The 22323-nt window shown below is 39.7% G+C and overlaps 1 protein-coding gene and 1 pseudogene across 2 annotated transcripts in view; one reads left to right on the forward strand and one right to left on the reverse strand.

Annotated features, from left to right (window-relative positions):
* The window catches only part of SPPL3 (signal peptide peptidase like 3), a 152192-nt gene that overhangs the window by 117103 nt on the left and 12766 nt on the right, over window positions 1-22323 (forward strand). For both annotated transcript variants that reach the window (XM_049619225.1, XM_049619226.1), the window contains exons 3-7: window positions 1827-1915; window positions 9368-9487; window positions 10732-10810; window positions 11731-11843; window positions 22097-22203. In XM_049619225.1, coding sequence (XP_049475182.1) covers window positions 1827-1915; window positions 9368-9487; window positions 10732-10810; window positions 11731-11843; window positions 22097-22203 — 508 coding nt within the window. The remainder of the gene's footprint in view (window positions 1-1826; window positions 1916-9367; window positions 9488-10731; window positions 10811-11730; window positions 11844-22096; window positions 22204-22323) is intronic.
* Window positions 4322-5793, reverse strand: LOC125914086 (40S ribosomal protein S3a-like; annotated as a pseudogene).

Here is a 22323-nt window from a genome sequence, read left to right on the forward strand (position 1 = left end):
CCTCCCTTATTCATGCTGTCTCTGTCTCTCTCAAAATAAATAAACTTAAAAAAAAAATTTTTTTTTTTAACCCTAGTCAGACTAATCAGGAAAAAGAGAAAACCTAAAACCAGTATCAGGAATGAGAGAAGTGATGTTACTAGAACCTACAGGTATTGCAAAGATAATAAGGGCCTACTATCAACAACTTAATGCCAGTAAATCTGACAACTTAAATGAAATGGACCGATTCTTTGAAAGACACACTCTGCTAAAGCTCACTTAAGAAGAAATCGATAACTTGAATAGCCTCATATTTATTAAAGAAATTGAAAATTGTCAGACTGGCTTCCAAAGTATCTGCACCAATTTCCATTCCCACCAGTGATGTCTTTGCTGACACTTGGTTATTATCTGACTTTGTGCTTATAGCCATCCTCATGGGTATGAAGTGGTATCTCATTTTGCTTTGATTTGTATTTCCCTGATGACTAATGATGTGAAAAGTCTTTTCATGTGCTTATTGGCCATTTGCATAGCTTCAGATCCTTTGTTTATTGTTTAATTGGGTTGTCTTTTTATTATTGAATTGTAGGAGTTCTTTATATGTTCTAAATACAAGGCCCTTAACAGACGTATAAGAGCAGATATTTTCTCCCATCCTTTGGGTTAGAGACTTTTTTGATAGTGTCCTTTGAAGCATAAGTTTTAAATTTTGATGAAGTCCAATTTATCAATTTTTTGCTTGTATCTTTGGCATCATGTGTAAGAATCTACTTCCCAATCCAAGATTACAAAGATTTATTCTTATGTTTCACCTAAGAATTGTATAGTTTTAGCCCCCAAATAATTTAAATTACTTAAAATTAAATGTAGAATTCAGTTCCTGTTGCACTCCCACGTATTCAGTGCTCATGTGGCTAATGTCTACCCAGTTCGGATACAGAACATTTCCATCATTGCAGGAAGTTCTTTAGGGCACAGACACCTTAGAGTAACATAGTAGTTGAAGATGAGCTAAGGACTTAAATAGTTTACAAAAAAGGAAAAAATGAGTGAGCTCACATACACAAAATTGTTTAGTAGTTAAAGAACGCTAACTTAAGAGATTGCATTGTTCATTCCCCAGCTGGACAGTGACCACTTCCTTCATGTCTTGACATGGAAATCATGCCAGTGTTGACTCCCAAGCCCACCCTATTTAAAATTTCAAATCTAGTCTTTTCATTTCCTGCATTTTCTCATTAGCTGTTACCATTAATATCCATTTAACTTACTTTTCTTGTTTATTGTTGGCATCCCCCCTCTGTGAATGTACAACCCATGAAAACTTGTCTTATGCACTATTTATCATCCCTCCACTGCCTAGAGCAGTCCTATATATAGCAGAAATTCAAGTGTATGCTGTTGTTAAATGAAAGCTGACAAGGTATAGAGAAGATGCTTTCATACACAGCTACAGAGAGCAAATTGGTATAACTTTGTTGGAAGCGGTTGTGTAGTATGTTAAAGTCTCAAAATTGTGCTTGCCCTTTGACCCAACATTTCTCTTTCTAGGTATTTATCATAAGTAGCTAATTAAGGATGTGCACGGAGATGTGTCTGGAACATCAGCCACAGTGGAATGCTTTTAATCTTCAGTCAGGAGAACTCTTGAACTGACATATTGGAAGGGATGTAGATGGTTTTTCCAAAATGTACCAACAAGAACTGTTTTGCAGAGTTGTTCGAAAGAGACCTTCCTATCTTCCCTAATGCCTTCCGTGTTAAAATATTATCTCGTAACAGACTTTTTCTGACCTCATTTCTTAAGCAAAATTAAAACTTGCCTATACATTTTTCCACAGGTCCCTTAATATGGACTTTGAAAATCAAGATAAGGAGAAAGACAATAGCAGTTCTACTGGGTCTTTCAATGGCAACAGCACCAATAATAGTAAGGCCTTTTATGTCAATTAACTTTTCATACATGCACTGGGCTTAATTTGATTGTTTCTATAACCCAAGTTAATTTACTGGGGTTAAGGATTTGTTTGGTGTAATAATAAAATCTAATTCTGTATGGTAGAATTTGTAAAAATGCTTACATTCTGAATCTGAACTACGGATTTCTTGTGTACTTTGTGTACTGCTTTTAACTCATGCCTGAAAACTCACTGCTGAGATTCTTTATTTTCTTAAAAATAAGTAGGAAAATAGGTATCCGCCTGCTTAAGACTTCATTTAAATCCTTTGGTGAGGTTGATAGTTTTGTATGTGTTGATCATAAATTCACTCAGTGGTTCTTGAAGATAGTTACTTCTGAAGTACTTGTAAAGCTAAGTATTGTGGCAACCTGATGATAAAGCTTGCTTTATAAAAAATAGAAGTGTGCTATATGGCAAATGTTCAGCAGCATTGTTTATTATGGCCAAAAAGTAGAAACAGCTCAAAGATCAATAAAGTAGTGGGTGGATAAAGTATCCACACGAAGGAATACTGTTGAGCGTTAACAAGAATGAGGTGCTGGTAGATGCCACAACATGGATGCACTTCAAGACATCATGAAAGAAGCCGTCCCGGAAAGGCTGCGCATTGTGTGAGTCCACGTGTATGCAATTTCCAAAAAGGCAAATATGGAGAGACAGAAAGTAGATTTGTAGTTATGTGGCAAGTACTGTACAGTGAAGATGGATGAATACACATAAGTTGTGCCTCAGTAGTTATATAAAATTGGTGACGTTTATTATAAAGAGAACTGAATTATAAATAAAGAGACTTGATTTGTTAAGAGCTTGATGCTGGGTTCCTATCATGCACTTTATTAGATGTGTATTTTTTAGATATTCTAATATATATATATATAATTCTAATATATATATATACACGTATATATATATAATTCTAATATATATATATACACGTATATATATATATATATATACACATACACTTTTTAATGTTTATTTACTTTTGAGAGAGAAAGAAAGAACACAAGTAGGGGAGGGGCAGAGAGAGAGGGAGACAGAATCCAAAGGAGGCTCCAGGCTCTGGGTTGTCAGCACAGAGCCCGGCGCGGGGCTCGAACCCATGAACTCTGAGATCATAACCTGAGCTGAAGTTGGATCCTTTACCAACTGAGCCACCGAGGTGCCCCTGGATATTCTGTTACATATTTTGAAAGCTGCAGAAGTACAAGAGATTGCACCCAAGCTGTCACATAGGCAGTGTGGCCAAAGTACTTTCTCAAGTGTTAATAAAGTACTGAGACGGAGATAGCAAATACCACTTCCTGTCCCTAGAGCAGGTACTTCCTCTCACAGACCCTTACCATAGCCTTAGAATACTTCTGAATCAGCATCTACTATCAGTAGATCAGAATACACACTAGAGATGAAGTGATTTTGACATCCATGTACAAAGAGAGTAAAGAGGCAAGTCAGGGTGAGCCACAGAGGGCCAATTTAATAAGGGACTTCCTCCCAGACAAGGTGAGTGTGACTTGAAATTTGAAACTGTGAACTTGGATTGCTGGAGAAGAAGGCATTCTGGGTGGGAAGAGCATGTAATAGGCACACAGGAGAGAATGAGCATGACTGACAGGACGGATTAAAGTCACCACCTAAGAGGGTGGAAATCCTAAGGATCTAATATAAAACTAGAATGCTGATGGAGAATTTTAGAAGTTCACTTGTTAAGAGATCACTTTCAGTTTCTCTAGTTACTACCACATCAGCCAAATCACACTTGCCCAGTTTTCACCCAGTTAAATGTGTTTGTTGTCCCTAGCAGTGTAAAGTAGGCATTATAAATCTAGTAAGTAGAATCACTGAAACATAATGAGGCTTTTCTTAGGACACAGATCCTTATATGAGGTAAAAGACCATACCACCAACTTACTAGGAATCAATATCTAATTTTCAGGTTAAATTATTACAGAGCACTTCTCTTCTATCAACATTTTAAGCCAAATCACCTTATACAATTGAAACTCCTTTATAAGTCCTGTGTTACATAGCATATATGCAAATGATGTACTTAAATCAGATTATAAATCCATTGTACATTCCATCACAGAAACCTAAGAGAAATTGATACTGTGTGTCTAAGTATAATTTTATCCTCAAATAAATAAATCCTCAGTCCATACAGTGAAAGGGTATCTGGTTATGTCAATTTTCTATTTCTCATTACCAGCATCTGAACTGAATTATAAATAAAGAGACTTGATTTGTTAAGAGCTTGATGCTGGGTTCCTATCATGCACTTTATTAGATGTGTATTTTTTAGATATTCTATTAGATAGATATGTATTTTAATGTTTATTTACTTTTGAGAGAGAAAGAACACAAGTAGGGGAGGGGCAGAGAGAGAGGGAGACACAGAATCCAAAGGAGGTTCCAGGCTCTGGGCTGTCAGCACAGAGCCCGACATGGGGCTCGAACCCATGAACTGTCAGATCATAACCTGCTTTAAATAGATGCTTTAAATAATCATTTTTGTTTTGTTTTGTTTTAAACATCACAAATAAGATTTTTTATTTATCACCATTAAATGCCTGAATTTTAAACAGATTCTCGGACTGGTGGCTCATATCCATCAGTTCATTCAACTTTAGCACTGGTCTCATCCCCAGTAGCTTTTCCAGAACTACAACCTTCACCATGAAGCTCCGTCAGCTTTCCCAATTCAAACTTGGGCTTCTTCAGCATTTTTAATTTTCTAACGAAGACATCATGGAGTGGATAAATAGACTGGCAAGCCTTCTCTACATCTTTTCGATGCTGTCTGGAATCAATTTATTGACCCACTTCTTTCAAGTCATTTGTCTACACCTCTGGGGTCATGATTTCCATCATCTTTTTCCGAATTTGGCAGACCTGTTGGTCCTGAGTATAAGAGGTCTTCTGAATCTGATCGTTGCGTTTTTTAGTAAAACCAACACAAAAAAGACGAAGCAAATACCCATCAGTAGTCTTGACATCAACGTGAGCTTCAATCATGTCTGCCATTTTTTGACCATGGAGCACATTTTGTCCCGGGTAAGATCCGTGCCATGAAAATTAGGCAGTTTTTGCCCTGAACATCTTCAGTAATTAGCTTGAATTTCTTAAATGCAACTTCATCATGCTGATCAACAAGGCTTACTTCAAACACAGGACCCTGGAGGCCATCAGATGTGATTTTGGTTCCTTGAGTTCTCATGACTAGTGTTTTTCTCATATTTCTTACATTAAACATTGCTGGTGCTTTTACATCGTACCGCTCTTTCTTTGAAAATGGATCAGCCACTCTCGGCTCCCTTTTTGCCACCTTTCTTAAGGCGCTTGTTCTTGCCTACCACCATGGCGCTGCTCAGGGAGCCAAATGGCTAAATAGTCATTGTCTTAAATCTGTCTCCTGTGTTACACTAAATTATCCTCACAGATGTATTTCGTCAGTGCCTCATCTGGGCCATGGATACCAAAAAGGGATAGATGAGGAGAGAATGCCTTCCACTTCCACATAATCAGAAAAAAACATAAAGAAATGGCTGTTGCTGCAGGGAAGGCCAGTACTCGATCATGGAGCACGACATCATTCCAGATTGAAGGGATGGCATGGAAAACATGGTACATTTGTCAAACTCAAGGAAATAACAGCCAGAAAGATAAACAGAGAAATATAAGAGATTGTGTAGGCACCAAGGAGATTGAAGTCCTGAATGATAACAATTAAGGGGAAGTTCTCAGGAAAGGAAGGTATGAATTTAGTGTTCAGATTTTGGCAAAAGTGTTCTGAACTGATTGAAGGAAAAAGTGTAGATAGATGAGGTGGTTTTTAAAGGTTGCAGAATTAAAAATAAATAAATGTTGTGGTTGCTTACTCCCAAAATAAGTAAGAATCAAGGAATTTGAAAAAGACAGGAAGATGAGTGATGTACAGCTACATAAATAGCATGGATGTTGCTCACAATGTTGGGCAAAAGAAGCCAGATGCAAAAAAAAAAAAAAAAAATCCTAGTAAGTCAAGGCATGTAATAAGCTCAAAAACAAGCAAAATAAATATTAGTATTTTAGGATGCATGCTTGGGTGGAAAACATATCAAATAGAGCAGAGAAGGAAGTATAAAAACCAGGGTAGTAGTTCCCTTTGGGAGGAAGAGTAGTGACTGGGAGGCACAAGAAAGACTTCTGGGCTTGGCAAGCTTGACCTGGGTGGTATTAGCCATTTGATGATTGACTGAACTCTGCATTTTTGTTTTATGTACTTTGCTGTACGTGTGTTATGTTTTGCAATAAAAGAGTTAGAAAGCGGGGAGGAGGGAGTGCCCTCCAGGGCCTCTCTAATTTTCCCTAACCTTGTTCTAAATCCTGTTTCATCCCTACATCTGCTCCAAGAAACCTAGGTAGATACTTTTTCCCCTGGCGCACCAGTCCTTCATTGAATCAGTGTTAGGTGGGTTGAAAAGGACAACTCCCAACCTCACCCCCATTATCTGACATCTTGAAGGCCTTTACCAGGCTACCCATGTAATATATCTGAAGATTGTGCAGGTTTTTCAGTCCCTCGTGTTACCTACTGTGTAATACAGTAAATAGCCAAAACATGCTTCTCTCATGGAGGTGCTAAATCATTAACTTTCTTAATGATTGTCAATAATACATTGATTGGTGTATTGTTCAGTATCTATTTCATGACCATGTATTTAGCCTGTAGCCTTGTTCACCGAATGCTAAAAATAATTTCTCTGTACATATTTTTTTCTGTCACCATGCCTATTTCTTTTGTTTTGAGACTGCCCTCTATCTCTTTGTGCTCCAGCAGTTTCTTGCCTTTGTCCTAAAGCGTCTCATCTCTAGGGCCCGCCTTGAAGAGAAAACCATGCCTATTTCTTATGATAATTTTGGCTTTAAAGGTAATGCCCACTGCATTTGAGTAACTCCTCCTAATTATGAGGAGTGACTGACAGGACAGATTAAAGTCACCACCTAAGAGGGAGGAAATACCAAGGATCTAATATAAAGCTAGAATAGTGACGGAGAATTTTATTTTGTTTTGTTTTGAAGTCACTGAAATTTCTAGTTAATTAGCTCCGTCTCCCTCAGGACCATTATCTCCAGACCTTTAGGAAGTACAATATTGAAATTTTGTATTTTTTTAGGAAGCATATTGTCAGCAACTAAAGGAACTTCACTTTACCTGTGACATTGCTGTTTGATAAACTCCCTTAGGCATTCTTCTATAGAACTAATGGAAGCAGTGTCTTAATACCTCTTGCTTTAAAATCTGTGCTTTCAAAAAACAAAAATCTATGCATTCTTATCTAATATTCTAGAAAGGCTCTTTGTATTCAGCTTTGCATTTTAATTGCAGACTAAACTGATAAAATTTAGATTTATTATAAACACATACTTCTCATATACCTGACTTACTAAACAGTTTTTGTTTTCGCCAGCCATTTAATTTTTCTGCATGCTGTCAGTGCAGAGCCATTGAGAAACCATTATTTTCTGTTGTGAAAGGCACCTGAAATCTGTAGTTTCCTCTAGTAGTTCTTTGAACTAGTGTAGAGCACTCAGATAAAAAACTAGGTGAAATTCAGTTAGAGATTTCATAGAGTTTTACTTTGTAAATGTCCATAAGACACTTTAAGTAAGATACCCCCCCCCCCCCCCCCCCCCCCCCACACACACCCACAAACAAGGGGCCAGGAAGATAAGTTTGACTGCACTTCTGGCCAGCTGTCTTCTGAAGAGCATCTCTATTTGTCTTGACACATAGCCACTCCTCCTAAATTGAAATGCCCTATTCCTAAGTGAATTATTTGACTCATGTATCTAGCCAGTAGGAAGCAATTGTGTTTTGTAGAAATATTTAATAGTTTATTTAACTAAAATCCCTAAATAGCTTTCTTGGGACAGGTAAATTCAAATATCAAAGAGCCATTTTTAAATATTGGTTGATAATTACAACCCTTTGTGCCTAGTTATGTTCATCCTGGTCACATTATATTTTATTCATTGCCTTAATTTAATGGAGAGAGATGTTTACTTATAATACTTTTTTTTTTTTTTTAATGTTTATTCTTGAGAGAGACAGACGCGCAATCTGGGAAGGGGCAGAGAGAGGTGGGGGGAGGGACACACAGAATCTGAAACAGACTCTGGGCACTGAGCTGTCAGCACAGAGCCTGACGTGGGGCTCAGACTCATGAACCATGAGATCATGACCTGAGCAGAAGTCGGACACTTAACCAACTGAGCCACCTAGGCGTCCCTAGTATTTCTTTATAATAGCTCATATGAACATTTTTTTTTTTTACTCCACTCAAGAACTTTATATCTCAGCAGTGTTAATTTGGAAGTAGCACACAAGATTAGTAATTTTTTTTTCTTTTCATTCAGTAGTTACCAGACTGTGCCGTGTTTCTCTTCTCTACCAAATACTTAGTGTTCCTCAACTCTATATGCAAAATAAAATTTTGTGGAGAGTTTTCAGCTGGGCCTAATAACACCCAGAAATTTCAGTTTAATTGTTCTGGGGTTGTGCCTGGGCATGGAATTTTTAAAGCTCTCCAGATGATTCTAATGATTAACCAAGAATCCTACCATATCCCAAGTAATTGTTTTCCCCCATTTATCTCCTGTTTGGTCCTTACGATGTTCCCACAGAATAATCTTTCTGATTTTTGATTTTCAGATGTCTTGTTCCCTCCACTCCTTTGCTCCACTGAGAGTCAGTTCTCAGCAACAGTGGGGAAGAGTGAACATGAGTAAATCTGTAGATAATGAGAAAGGATTTTAGTCAGTGGCTTTAAACTACCTTTTACCAAACCTGTACATGAGATTACAGATATACTCAGATTGACTAATCTTTTTACTACCTGTTGATGTTCTTAGTTTTTGTTTTCCCTCCTTTCGTCTTTCTACCCACCCCCCCCCCCCATCTCCCTCTCCCTCTTCTTCCTATTTCTTTCTTCCTTCAGCCTGTCAACCAGATTGTTAGCACCAGGAGGTAGTAGTTCAGTTCAACAAGTATTTGAGTACCTGCTATAACGAATGTACCACGAGGAGAGCAAGGACCTCATAATTTCAGTGGGAAGGAAAGAATCAGAGGTCCTAGATAATCTGTATCTTATATACTAACTCCTAGAACTGTCTGTACTTTTTTTTTAGTTTATTTATTTATTTTGAAAGAGGGAGAATCCCAAGCAGACTCGGCACTGTCAGCACAGAGCCCCACTTGGGCTCAATCTCACCAACTGTGAGATCATGACCTGAGGTGAAATCAAGAGTCAGAAGCTTAACCGACTGAGTCACCCTGGTGCTCCATAGACTGTCTGCATTTTAATGGGTTAATGTCTCTGGAGTACATGGGCACAGTACTTATCATATAAGTCATTAATATGTCCCTTATTCTCTTTCAGGTATCCAAACTATTGACTCTACCCAGGCCCTATTCCTTCCAATTGGAGCATCTGTCTCTCTCCTAGTAATGTTCTTCTTCTTTGACTCAGTTCAAGTAGTTTTTACAATATGTACAGCAGGTAAATAAGTTTCTCTGTTCTTTTTTCTTTTAAGTTTATTTATTTTTGAGAGAGAGAGCATGCACACACCAGTGAGAGAGAGGGAGAGGAGAATCCCAAGCAGGTTTTCTACCGTATCAGTGCAGAGCCCAACAACTTGGGGCTCAATCTCACAAACCGTGAGATCATGACCTGAGCTGAAATCAAGAGTCATATGCTTAATCAGCTGAGCCACCTGGGTGTCCCATGTTTCTCTATTCTTAAACATTAACCTAAAAGGAAATTTTTTCACTTCTTTTTTTTTTTAAGTTTATTTATTTTTGAGAAAGAGGCAGAGTGCAAGTGGGGAGGGGCAAAGAGCGGGGGAGACACAGAACCCGAAACAGGCTCCAGGCTCTGAGCTGTCAGCACAGAGCCCAACACATGGCTCGAACTCAAGAATTGTGAGATCATGACCTGAGCCAAGTTGGACATTTAACCAACTGAGCCACCCAGGCACCTCTCATGTCTTTTTTTTCTTTTGAAAGGAAACCAAGGTAAGTTTCCTGGAACCAGGGTTCCACTGAGACTCGAACCCAGAATCTTCTGTGTATTTCTTTTTAATCATCATTCAAAACTTAAGACCTATACAACCTTCCATGCAAGTTTTCTTCCATAAGTCTGGCTTTTCTTCCCCATCTTCTCCTTGAACCATTGGATACCCGTATCATCAGTTCAGGACTGTCAGCACAGTCTGAACAAAAGGCCAGGGGTTTGAAAACTTATGAGCTTTATGACACCAGAACATGACCACTTTGACTCCTTGTCTGGAGTCAAAGTGTCCAGAAGGCCCAGTGTGGCAAAGCGGTCATTGGCAACCCCCACCAATGTTTCTGTAGACAGACGCATTGGTAACTAATCAGAGTAATTTGACTGTCAACCCTCTGATCAGTTTTCAAGTCAAGAGATGATGGAAATGTATAGAACATCAACAAAATGCCAGACATGTTAGATCATCCCCTGGCTCGCTATTTATCTTTCCGTGTTAAGATAGAAAAGAATGAGAAAACCTGTCTATGCTTCCCATTCCTTCAAATCAGGTACTTTTTGTTTTTCAAGACTTTATTTGTACAGTGCTAAAGGAAGATATTTTTCTTCTGTAGTTAATTAATTGTGTCTACTTATTGAGAAGAGTATTCTGGTCAGTGTTTCCATAAGTCCTGCCATTTTTCTTATAGGTGTTGAAAATAAACAACAAAACTTAACCATATATTTTCTTTCTCTAGTTCTTGCCACAATAGCTTTTGCTTTCCTCCTTCTCCCGATGTGCCAGTATTTAACAAGACCCTGTTCACCTCAGAACAAGTAAGGACTTGGGATTTTTCTCTGAATTTTAAATGTTTTTATGTCACACTTGATAACATTGTTAGGAGTCTAAATTTCTGGTATGGACCAGAGCACACAAATGCTAGAAGACTGGGAAGGGAGACGTTTGATCTTTAAGACTGGAAGGTAGTACTTCCTTTTGCACCTTTTCATAGGAGAGGAAATATACACAAATCTTAGGAAGTCGGAGTCGTTGAAACATGCTTCCTGCTTAGATTATTGAAAGATGAGCAGTTTCATTTTGAAGCAATGCTTTTGTCTCTTGACTAGTGAGTTAATGGGATGTGATCAACTCAGACATTCTTTGCCTTTTGTCTTTGGTGACCAAGAATATATACTAACCACTTGGGTTTAAACCCAGTGTGCACACCTTTCACACCTCAACTCCTAAAGCCATTGCTTCATGGACACCAAGTGCTGTGTTAATAGAGATCCCACATGAACGTAAGGAAACCAGTCACTAGGAGCAGCTGATTTTCCCAGGAATTCGTGATAACCAGATAGAGTTGTTACCATTTTATAAATATGTATTCATCATCACCCAGTGGATTGAACTATTGACCTTCTTCATTTTGCTTTCCTCATAAAAACAGAATTACCCTATAGTGTACTTCATTCTCCTAAGATTGGTATTGTCACTTTAAATTGTAAACACCCATGTTGATAATTCGGGATAAAAACTACAATATCAGAGGGCTGCAGAAGGATCATTAATGCCTTTGCATTTCCTGTGGCCTACTCCAAAGAGGTTTGGGTGTTTTCAATTTCTGGGAGTCTAGGTATTGCCTGCTATTCTAATCTGGCCGTGATGAACTCTGATCGTGAAGAACCAAGGGAGAGTTTGATTATTGAATATAATGTATCAGCTGTTAGTCCAATAAATATCATGTGTTTTCCAGGATTTCCTTTGGTTGCTGTGGGCGTTTTACTGCTGCTGAATTACTGTCATTCTCTCTGTCTGTCATGCTCGTCCTTATCTGGGTTCTCACTGGCCATTGGCTTCTCATGGATGGTGAGTAACATGTGACAAGTTGAAGTGTTAATACAGTTTATAGTTAAAGTTGTCCTCCCTTCCTCTGCTTTTTGTGTTTTAGTAATATTTCCTCTGATTGCCATGAGTATTAGGTGTCCAAAGGTGGTGGTGTTACATATTGTTCAGTTATTATTTTTACCCACATTCTCAAGATAGTTTTAATAATACAGCTTTTTGAGGTGTAGTCCACATTTTTACCTACTTGGAAGTGGCTTTTAGTATATTCAGAGAGTAAAATCGTAACATTATATGACCTATGTGTCTGCCTTCTTTCACTTAGCATGATGTTTCCAAGGTTCTTATTCATGTTGTAACCTGAATCAGTATTTCATTTCTTTTTATGGCCAAACACTGTTCAGTTGTATAGATATGCCAATTTTATTTATCTATTCATCAGTTTCCACTTTTTTAGCTATTATGAGTAATACTAGTATGAACATTCATAGGTAATTTTTTGTCTATAGACTATATATTTTCTTACATAAATGGAATACTGTAATATAAAATACATATGTGGAATATATGCTATATATGTATTATATACAATAGACTCTTTTATGTAATGATACAAATACATGTCTATATCATTACATAAAGATGTATCCTATCCTTTTTAATAATTCCAGAGTATTCCATCGTATGTCGTTTATTGCTGGGCCCTTAGATTGATTTTAATCTTCTCTTATAAATAATCCTGAGGTAAACACTCTTGTTCCACCTCACGGTACACATGTCAGGTTACTTCATAAGATTATTTTCCAATGGATGAGTTCCTAGATATTAAATTCCTAGATTAAAGGGTTTTTGTAGTAAAAAGTTTTTTTTTAACTGTTATTATACTGCCTTTCAGAAAGGCTGTGGCAGTTTATACTCCTGTCCATAGCATATGAGGATTTCCCTTCATTGGTGATGATAATGATGAAATAATAATGGCAGTATTATTCAGCTAACATTTATTGAGTGCTTCTTATGCATTGGGTGCTTTCCTGGGTGTTTGTGTGGATTATCTCATTTAATCCTGGAAAGTCTTTGAAGTAGGTACTGTTATTGTTCGATTTTACAGACAAGGAAACAAAGTTCAGAGAAGTCACTTACCCAATCACAGAACTCCTGTGTATACTTGATACTTCTCAAAATATCTTGGAAGGACATTTCCAAAAATCCCCCCTTACTCTTTTCTCTCCCCTAAGACGTTTTTCATTTTTCTTGAAGACCATGTAAGCACCTCCATCTCCTTGCTCATTCAGTCCTGACTCCTGTTCTCACAGTTCATTTTCCTGATCTCAAGAAACTTTAACCATTGCTCTGCCCCACAAAGTCTGTTCACTTTCTCCTTTCCTCTGGTGTTTCAGAAGGGAAGGAAGTTAAAATACAAAAGATGATTTTATACTGTTTGTAGTACTATCTAAAGAATTTTTAAAGGAGGAATTTAAAAATCAGAGATTATGGGTATGGATTGCACTTACTCCCATTATCCATTCCAAGCAACTACAAGGCTAATCAAGACCTTGGAAACAGAGCTCTTTGGAAGCAACTGCCAGGTCTGAGAGGCTCCTCTCCACTAAGGCACTGGTCCCTGCAGCTCTGAGGATGGCTTAACTGTGGAACTGTCATTCAGTGTTGCCTCAGCACAGAGCCAGCGAGAGTGATGCTCACGGTCCACGCCTCAAGTTCAGGAGTAGCTCACACTTGTATCGCAATATTCTGCTCATGGTCAAATCAGATAGAACTTGACAAAAAGGATTTTAAACTTTGTGTGCACGTGTGATCCAGAATCAGTAATATAATCTTGATAAGGAGGAAATTTTAAACCTTGAGGAAAACTAAAATCTTACTCTTTTGTTTCAAGGGTATTTTTTTTTTTTTTGTCTTGTACCAGTTCAAGAATTTGAAATTTATGTGTGCCAAGTTAACTAGTGAAAAACTCTAAGAAACTGAGTATTGTAAGGAAACAAGCTATAGAGTGGATTGAGAGCTCTGTAAAGCTATAGGTAAATGGCACATGTGATTTTAATCACAGGAGATGATTATAGAGAAAGCGCTTTTTAAATTGTAAATCATACAGATATCCAGTATACTTCTTCAGCAAAAAATATTTTTAAAAACAATACGACAAAATTATGGTGATGGAGAACAGACAAGTGGTTGTGTGGGGGAGAGGGTGTGACTATAGCTCAAGGATTTTATTGGGGTGATACAAGTATTCTACACACTGAGGGTGGTGGTGGCTATATAAGTCTACGCCTGTGTTAAAATTCACTGAATTACCTCTAAATAAAAACTATCAGTATTACTGTTCGTTCATCTTCAAATGTTACACGTATTCAGAAAATATTTAATACTGAAATATTATATAAAATATGTATAACTTTATAAATACATAATTTGTTTGTATATAATTGTTGTCATAGTTGTTGTTCATCACTTTTATTGAGTGCCTCCCATATACCAAGCTCTTGAGACTCAAAAGTAGTTCCTGGAGCACCTGGATGGCTCAGTTGGTTAAGCACCTGACTCTTGATTTCAGCTCAGGTCATGATCTCATGGTTTGTGGAACGAGCCCTGCATCTGCCTCTGCGCTCACAGTGCAGAGCCTGCTTGAAACTGACTCCCCTCTCCCCTCTCCCCCTCCTGCCCCCACTCCTGCTGCACATGCTCTCTCTCTGAAAATAAATAAATGAACTTTAAAAAAAAGTTCCATGAGGTTGCAGACCACATTACCCCTTAGATTTATTTAGAGGCCTTTAATGAGTCAGAATGGAAAACAGTGTCAAAATCTGCCTGACCATGTGATAATTCATATTTGCTGATTTCTGACCGGTTTGGTCTCTTATTTTAGCATCTTAAATTGCCTTATAAAAAAACATTTCTGTGATCATTTGCTTTGGAATGTATATAAGCATCCTGAAGTGCAGTGTTTAGGTTGTTTCTTTGTTTGTTTGTTTGTTTGTTTTTGAGAGAGACAGAAGGAGAGGGAGAATCTTAAACAGGTTCCATGTGTGTGTTCTATCTCAGGACCGACCGTGAGATCATGATCTGAGCCAAAATCAAGAGTTGGACGCTTAGCCGACTGAGCCACCCAGGCGCCCCAGTGTTTAGGATTTTTAAGTAGTTACCAGAACTATTAAATTTCCCAAATCTAGTATCAGTGCTTGCAGTATTCTTGTGGATTGGTGTTTGATACTTCAGTGCTTGTGGAGGTTGATAAAGAATAAGTTCAGAAAAAGAAGTTAGATCTGAAATCACATAAATTGCTTGCCTGGCTTATTGTAGAAGAGTAAATGCCTATTTTTATATACTAGGTATTAAGAGTATTGACGAAGTAGCAAGTGTGTGTGTTTGACTTTTCCTGAGATTAAGTCTTGATTTCTGCAGAAGAAGGACTTGTTAACCTGAAAAGCATGTAGGTGATTTTGAAAGACTTTCAAAGAGCCTAATCTCTTTTTAAATCTGTTACAGAAAATTAGGGAGTCTTAATCATGATAATGACGGGAGTAGAGATAGTAAGTATTAGTCCACATCAATCTCATAGCTGCTTTTATGATTATATCCTTCAGTCTCACCTAAATCAGTGCTTCCTGATGAGAAAGCAGGCAGCACAGACATTTCTCCTCTACTACTTTTGAACAAAAACTATTTAGAAATGCTCGTTAGCTGGTTAATACCTAAACCAGATTATTTCAGTCCATATAAAATGACTTTTAGCTATATATTCTGAAGAGAAACTGTTTTATGCTAATGTCCTTAAATGAAAGAGTCCACTTCTGTAAACACCAATCCATAAGAATACTGCAAGCATGATGATTCTCCCCGTACAAATATTATGTGAAATGAGATGATAAAAGCTTCAGGTGCCACTGCTTTGATTAGAGTAATATAGGGCAGTCATCACCTGAATCATCACCACATCGATTCATCTCAACACTGGCAAACCCAAAGTCCTTCTGATGACAAATGGTATGGAAATTACCTTGAAGTCTTGGGGCACCTGGGTGACTCATTCGGTTAAGCGTCAGACTTCAGCAGGTCATGATCTCATGGTCCAATCCATGGGTTCGATCCCCACGTCGGGCTCTGTGCTGACAGAGCCTGGAGCCTGCTTCAGATTCTGTGTCTCCCTCTCTGTCTGCCCCTCCCCTGTTTACGCTCGTTCGCTCCCTCTCTCTCTCTCTCTCTCTCTCTCTCTCTCAAAAATAAACATTAAAAAAAATTACCTGAAGTCTGTCAGCCCCCTCTGTGGTCTGAGGTTCTCTGTAATCCCACTAACTTTTGGTGACTCTGCTTTCGTGGAGCCCTTTATTCGTGTGTCCAGACACACATGATACTATTTATAGGTTTTGCTGAGGGTTTTAAATTTACCAAGCTGCTGACCCAAAAAGGGATACCTCTCAAAACAGCAAGCAATGTTCTTTATACTCTCGTCTACTCTTCCCAGGCATTGCATAGAACAGAAAAATACCTATTTTCTAGTAGTATGTCACTAAAAAAGAAAAAGTTGGCATGATAGAAGGTGACATTCTTTTCAAGATACACTGATTTACACAGCCATCTGAAACACAGACTTGAGAACAAGTCAGCAGAATTTTCTTCATCGTACCTTTACAGGCAGGGGCAGGGGCCAGGGCCAGGCTTACTAGACTCGCTGACAGCAGAATGGGGTAAGCAGTTGTCTGTAAGATAGCTGCAAAGTACGTTTCACTGCAACATTTCCTCTAGACTGTGGGGCCGATAGAAAGCTGCCCATAAGAGGCAACTTTATTTTCCCAGTGACCACCATCAGAAATACATTTCCATCATGAAATTCACCTGACAGCTAAAATTCTGAGTGTCCAGTGAGGTTCCCCAAACCCTAATCAACCCTAACATGTAGACGTTTCCATCACCTTTTGTCATTATTGATATTCCCCAATATATATTTATCCAGGAGTCTCTTTTCCCTGCCAGTTTGCACTGGTTGAACTTCCCGTGACCAAGAGTAGAGTTTTCCCCACCCCCAAAAAAAGAACTTTTGAGCTTTTTTAAAATTTATTTTGATGATAGTTTTTAATATTTATTTTTTAGAGAGCGGGGGTGGGGCAGAGAGAGAGAGAAGAGAAACAGGATATGAAGTGGGCTCCGCACTGATAGCAGAGCCTGACACAGGGACAAAAAACTCACCAACCATGAAATCATGACCTGAGCCAAAATCAAGAATCAACCGCCTAACCAACTGAGCCACCCAGGCGCCCCCAGTTTATATATTTTTGAGAGAGAGAGAGAGAGAGAGAGAGAGAGAGGGCGCGCGTGCTCACCCCTGCGAGTGAGGGCAGAGAGACTGGGAGAGAGAGAGAATCCCAAGCCCACGGGGCTCGAACCCACGAACCGTGAGATCACGACCTGAACCGAAACCAAGAGTTGGATGCTCAACCGACTTAGCCACGCAGGCGCCCCTGAGCTTTTCTTACAATTACTGTTTCTCAGATTCTAGTGTTTGATGTTTGTTTTCTGCTGTTACAGAAAATGTAGCTTTCTAGCCATGGTCTTTAATGTTTTGAAATAGGTTCTTCTCTGACATGGAAATTATCTTTACAGACTTCTCTGCACAATCAGAAATCATCTTGTAGGCAGTGATAATTTGGTAGTAGAATTTTTTTGAATGAATGTTTCTCAATTAAAGCCTGTTCTTTGAAGTTAATTTAAAGTGAAGACAATTATAAATGTGGTTGTTTTAGGGCAAGGCATGAAGTATGGTTTTTAAAAAAAATTTTTTTAATGTTTATTTTTGAGAGAGAAAGAGACAAGAGTGTGAGCTGGGGGAGGGGCAAAGAGAGAAGGAGACACAGAATCTGAAACAGGCTCCAGGCTCTGAGCTGTCAGCACAGAGCCCGATGCGGGGTTTGAACCCATGAACCGTGAGATCATGACCTGAGCCGAAGTCAGACGCTCAACCGACTGAGCCACCCAGGTGCCCTGGCATGAAGTGTGTTTTCAGGCTTTTATATACTAAGAAGCGTTAATAGTAAGAAGACGTTTCAGTGTGTTCTTGAACTAAATCTAGAGTTTTATCTACTTTCAGTTTCATCTGGCAAATTAACCTTTTAAATTTGGGAAATCTTGAGAGAATTTGACCAATAGGTGGTATCACGCATTAGCTAAAAGCTGATGAATCTTGTGCACACACATTTACTGTTCAGGGATCGTTAAACCAGGTTCACAGTGTGGATCCACTGACCAGCTCAGGGACTAGAAGAGTCTTGAACAGATGTCTAGTTCAGCCCCCTCATCTAATACACTTGGTACTAATCTGTGATTAGAAAATGTTCAGTGCCAAAAATCTAGCAATTGATTTGTTTTCTTGTTTTAAAATGCTAGACGCTGGTACTTAGTCCACATAGGGCTTAGCTATTTACAGATGCTTTATCTTAGAACTGAGCACTGCTTAAGAATTTACAGGTTGCATGTTGCTTTTCAAGAACGTTTTGGCTTGGTTTGGTGTCATTGTCTTTGTCCCTGACCCTACTGGTTGTGGAAGATAAAGCGACACAAAGATTATATCGATACTAAGTTGAAAGTAATTCTAGACAAGTGGCTAAGATTAATAATTTACTACTCTTAACGTTTTTGGTTAATTTTAAGTGTAAATTAACCCAAAGTGAAGATTGTTGGTAAAGCCATTTGGGAGAGTCTTGAGTCTCTCAAGCAGCATGGAATGAGGGAAAGTTATCACTTCTCTTAATTTTGGCTTGGAAAAGTGCTAAGGAGGAGGTAAGATTATGAAGAGTTACTTGAATGAAAGAATGGAGAAAAAGAGAGGCAAACTAGAATACTTGAGGGCATGTTCCTGTGACGTGACAGATTGTGGCAGTGTTCTTTTGGGGGTAGGAGTGATACTCGTTATCTGAAACAGTCAGAAGGGATGCATTCTGCTTCAAATGTGGAACTCACAGCACAGCTGGCGACGCTTGGTTGCCATGACTGGGAAGAGGGTATTGCTCAGCTTAACTGGAGAGAAATAGGAACAAAGGAAGACAGACTCTGGGGACACGCCATCCCGTGAGTTGTGCCCAATGCTGTGGGACTTATAATTAGACTTGATCCATCAGAGTAGGGAGCCTAATGACTGTAAGGCAGGAAATGATGCAAAGTGAATTGTTTACAGTGGCAGTGAAGAGTAAGTGCGAAGGACAGAAAGTGAAGAAGGACGCACATCAAACTAGGGAAGTGTGACCGAGGTGTGCTGTAACAACAAAGGGTGGTACACAGAATGGCCGTGGATGGAGTGCACGTGATGAAACACTGATAAATTGAAAACGAATCTAGAGTTTCTTGTATGGAAGATTAGAGATAGAATGACAATGTCCCTGAGCAGTTCTGTCTTGTCCGTGTTTGGTTGTGACTCAGGTGGGGTAGGATCAGCATAAGAGGAGTGACAAAGCAATGAGTGGATGCTTAGACCCTGTGGCCTGTAAAGGCTTCTCCCAGTTTAGGGTTAAGGGACTGTATGGTAAATTGAAAAATTCTGGAACGGACCAGTCACCTGCATGTGTCACAGAGGCATATACATTTAACCTTGGGAACCTGCCCCTTTGGTTATCATCAGTCAGCCCTCTGACCTTTACTGCCACACACTTGTCCCTGGTCTGTCCATTAGGCTTTCATCTCTTCCTTTGTTCCCTTGGTGCACTTTGCACCCCACGTTTGCACTTGTACGTTCCTGAACAGATCGCTTGCTACCCTACTGCCCTCACCCCTTCCTCTGCCCCAGGGGCTTCCCACCCGCCGCTGACCACTGTTGTTCCTCAGGCCAGCTGAGCTTATCCCTGCCAGTGCCCTGTTTATCGACTCACAGCACAGCCAACTATTTGTTTCTGGAGATCATTATAATGGGAAACCCTGTTTAAAAAAAATGCATATGGGTTGATTATATCGTGGGCCTTGGTTCTGTTCTTAGAAATTTATAAAAAAAATAAAGGAGACCCTAGTAAAACAAGCACATCCTAGATTATCGTAAAATCAGAAATTATGTTCGACCACATCTCTCCAAAATGCATACTGCAGTACACAGCGTGGAGATCACCGAGTGCTTGATAACAGTATGACAGAGGAAGAATAAAGATAGTTTGTTCTTTTTCCCAGTGTTAGCACTGTCTTCCAGGGTTAGGAATGGTCTTTCTCCTCTTTTGTTTGTGCAACACCATTCCCATGGTAGGAACTCCCCAAACATGAGTTGAGTTGACATGTCCAGGGTCTGCCAAACTGCTGTATTTGCCCACTTAGCTACATGTCCTGACAGTTTACCACCAATTCTGTTAAAATGATACACATCTGTAATCTGGCCTCACTTTTCTAACTTTCCTTGGAGTAATTTTAAAGTAGATGGAACATAATTTTTCATTCATTCTGGAAATATTTATTGAACATCTACTCTGGTAAGTGCTGGGGCTTCACAGAAAGAACAAGCCATGGTTTTGGTCAACCAGGAGTACCAAATTTAAGGAATAAATTTGCTTGTATATAAATAATCACACTGTTACAGAATGGGTGAGCAAGTTGAGAGAGATTTCAGAGTTCTGTGGTGTCAAAAAGAAAAAAATAAAACCCTACTTAATCTGATAGATCAGGAAAGACTCCCTGAAAGAGAGTTTTCTGACCTAAGAATGAGGATAGGGGCACCTGGGTGGCTTAGTCGGTTGGGCGACTGACTTCGCCCCAGGTCACGATTTCATAGTTCATGAGTTTGAGCCCCGCGTCGGGCTCTGTGCTGACAGCTTGAAGCCTGGAGCCTGTTTGAGATTCTGTGTCTCCTCTTTCTGCCCCTCCCCCGCTCATGCTCTGTCTCTCAATAATAAAATGTTAAAGAAAAAATTTTTTTTTAATTAAAAGAATGAGGATAGATTTTCTAGGTAAAGGAGCTTGAGACAGGGCCTTCTGTGGAGAACAGGAAGGAACACAGTGGTGTTGAGAGGTGTGATCGGTGCACACTGAGGGCGGGGGGCCGCACAGTGGAGAGCAAGCACCCTCCTGTGCTTCCCTGTCAGTGCCTGGCCGCGTTGTCAGACTCTCATCCCACTATCCTCCCACTACCATGAGGATCCACTGGAATTGTGTAAGCAGCTACGGGACCTAATCAGACCTGTGTTTGAGAAGAATGGAGGAGGAGAGCTGAAGACAGGGAGAGACCATTCATCTGCCAGACCTGTTCTAGAGTCCCGTGGTACAGCAGGGAACCATGCCCTCAAGGACCTGACATTTTAGTTGAGCGAGAATGAAAAAAAAATTATATATATACACATGTATGTATGTATATATGTGTGCACGTATGTATGTATACATACATACACACACGCACACATACGGCATATGTCAGATTTTGAGAGGTACAAGAGAAAAAGGCCAGGATAGAAGAATGAATTGCTGAGTAAATAAAAGGGGGCTTAATCTTGGGTATGGGCAGATGCTAAAGTCAGGAGCAAGGAGGAAGTATCCTCAGGGGTGGGGGAGACAGGAAACAGAGCTAAGAAGTCCTAAACCAGGCCTGGCTTAGAGCTTTATCATTCAAAAAAAAATTTTTTTTAAGAGAGCACATGCACATGGGTGAGTGGCAGAGGGAGGGAATCTTAAGCAGGCTCCATGCTCAGCACTGAGATCAACAGGGGGCAATATCCTACAACCCTTGGCTCATGACCTGAGCTGAAATTAAGAGTTGGGACACTTGGGGTGCCTGGGTGGCTTAGTCGGTTGGGCTACCGACTTTGGCCCAGGTCATGATCTCACAGTTCGTGAGTTCGAGCCCCACGTCGGGCTCTGTGCTGACAGCTCAGAGCCTGGAGCCTGCTTCAGATCTGTGTCTCCCTTTCTCTCTGCCCCTCCCCTGCTCATGCTCTGTCTCTCCCTCTCTCAAAAATAAGTAAACATTTAAAAAAATTAAAAAAAAAAAAAAAAAAAGAATTAGAAGCTTGACTGACTGAACCATCCAGGTACCCCAGAGCTTTATTATTCAAAACAATCTCCTGGGTCTTACACAGTTGAGCACTATCCAAGAGCATGAGAAAAGGGATGTCCCCGAAAACCAGCCCGTCAGAATGGGCTAAAGTGGGCACTTTGCACAAGTAGGGTGTAAATGTCTTGGAGCTTAAACTGGGCTGCTTGACTTTTGAGGGGACTTAGAGACTGTTAGGTTTATAAGCAGAATAGCTTGTGGAAAAAGGATGAGTCTGCTCCACACTGACCAGTGTCTGTGGCCTCCTCCCCAGCCCTGGCCATGGGTCTCTGTGTCGCCATGATCGCCTTTGTCCGCCTGCCCAGCCTCAAGGTCTCCTGCCTGCTTCTCTCAGGGCTTCTAATCTATGATGTCTTTTGGGTAAGTGTCTGTTTCCCTGAAGCCACTGCTCTCTTTTGTGTTTAATTGGAGTACGTGTGTGTCTCTTGGGGTGGGGGGAGAGCAGGCAGGCAAAGTTCTCTGCCCTGGGAGCAAAGATTT

The sequence above is a fragment of the Panthera uncia genome (genome assembly GCF_023721935.1).
Source record: "Panthera uncia isolate 11264 chromosome D3 unlocalized genomic scaffold, Puncia_PCG_1.0 HiC_scaffold_8, whole genome shotgun sequence".
In the NCBI taxonomy this organism is placed as follows: Eukaryota; Metazoa; Chordata; class Mammalia; order Carnivora; family Felidae; genus Panthera; species Panthera uncia.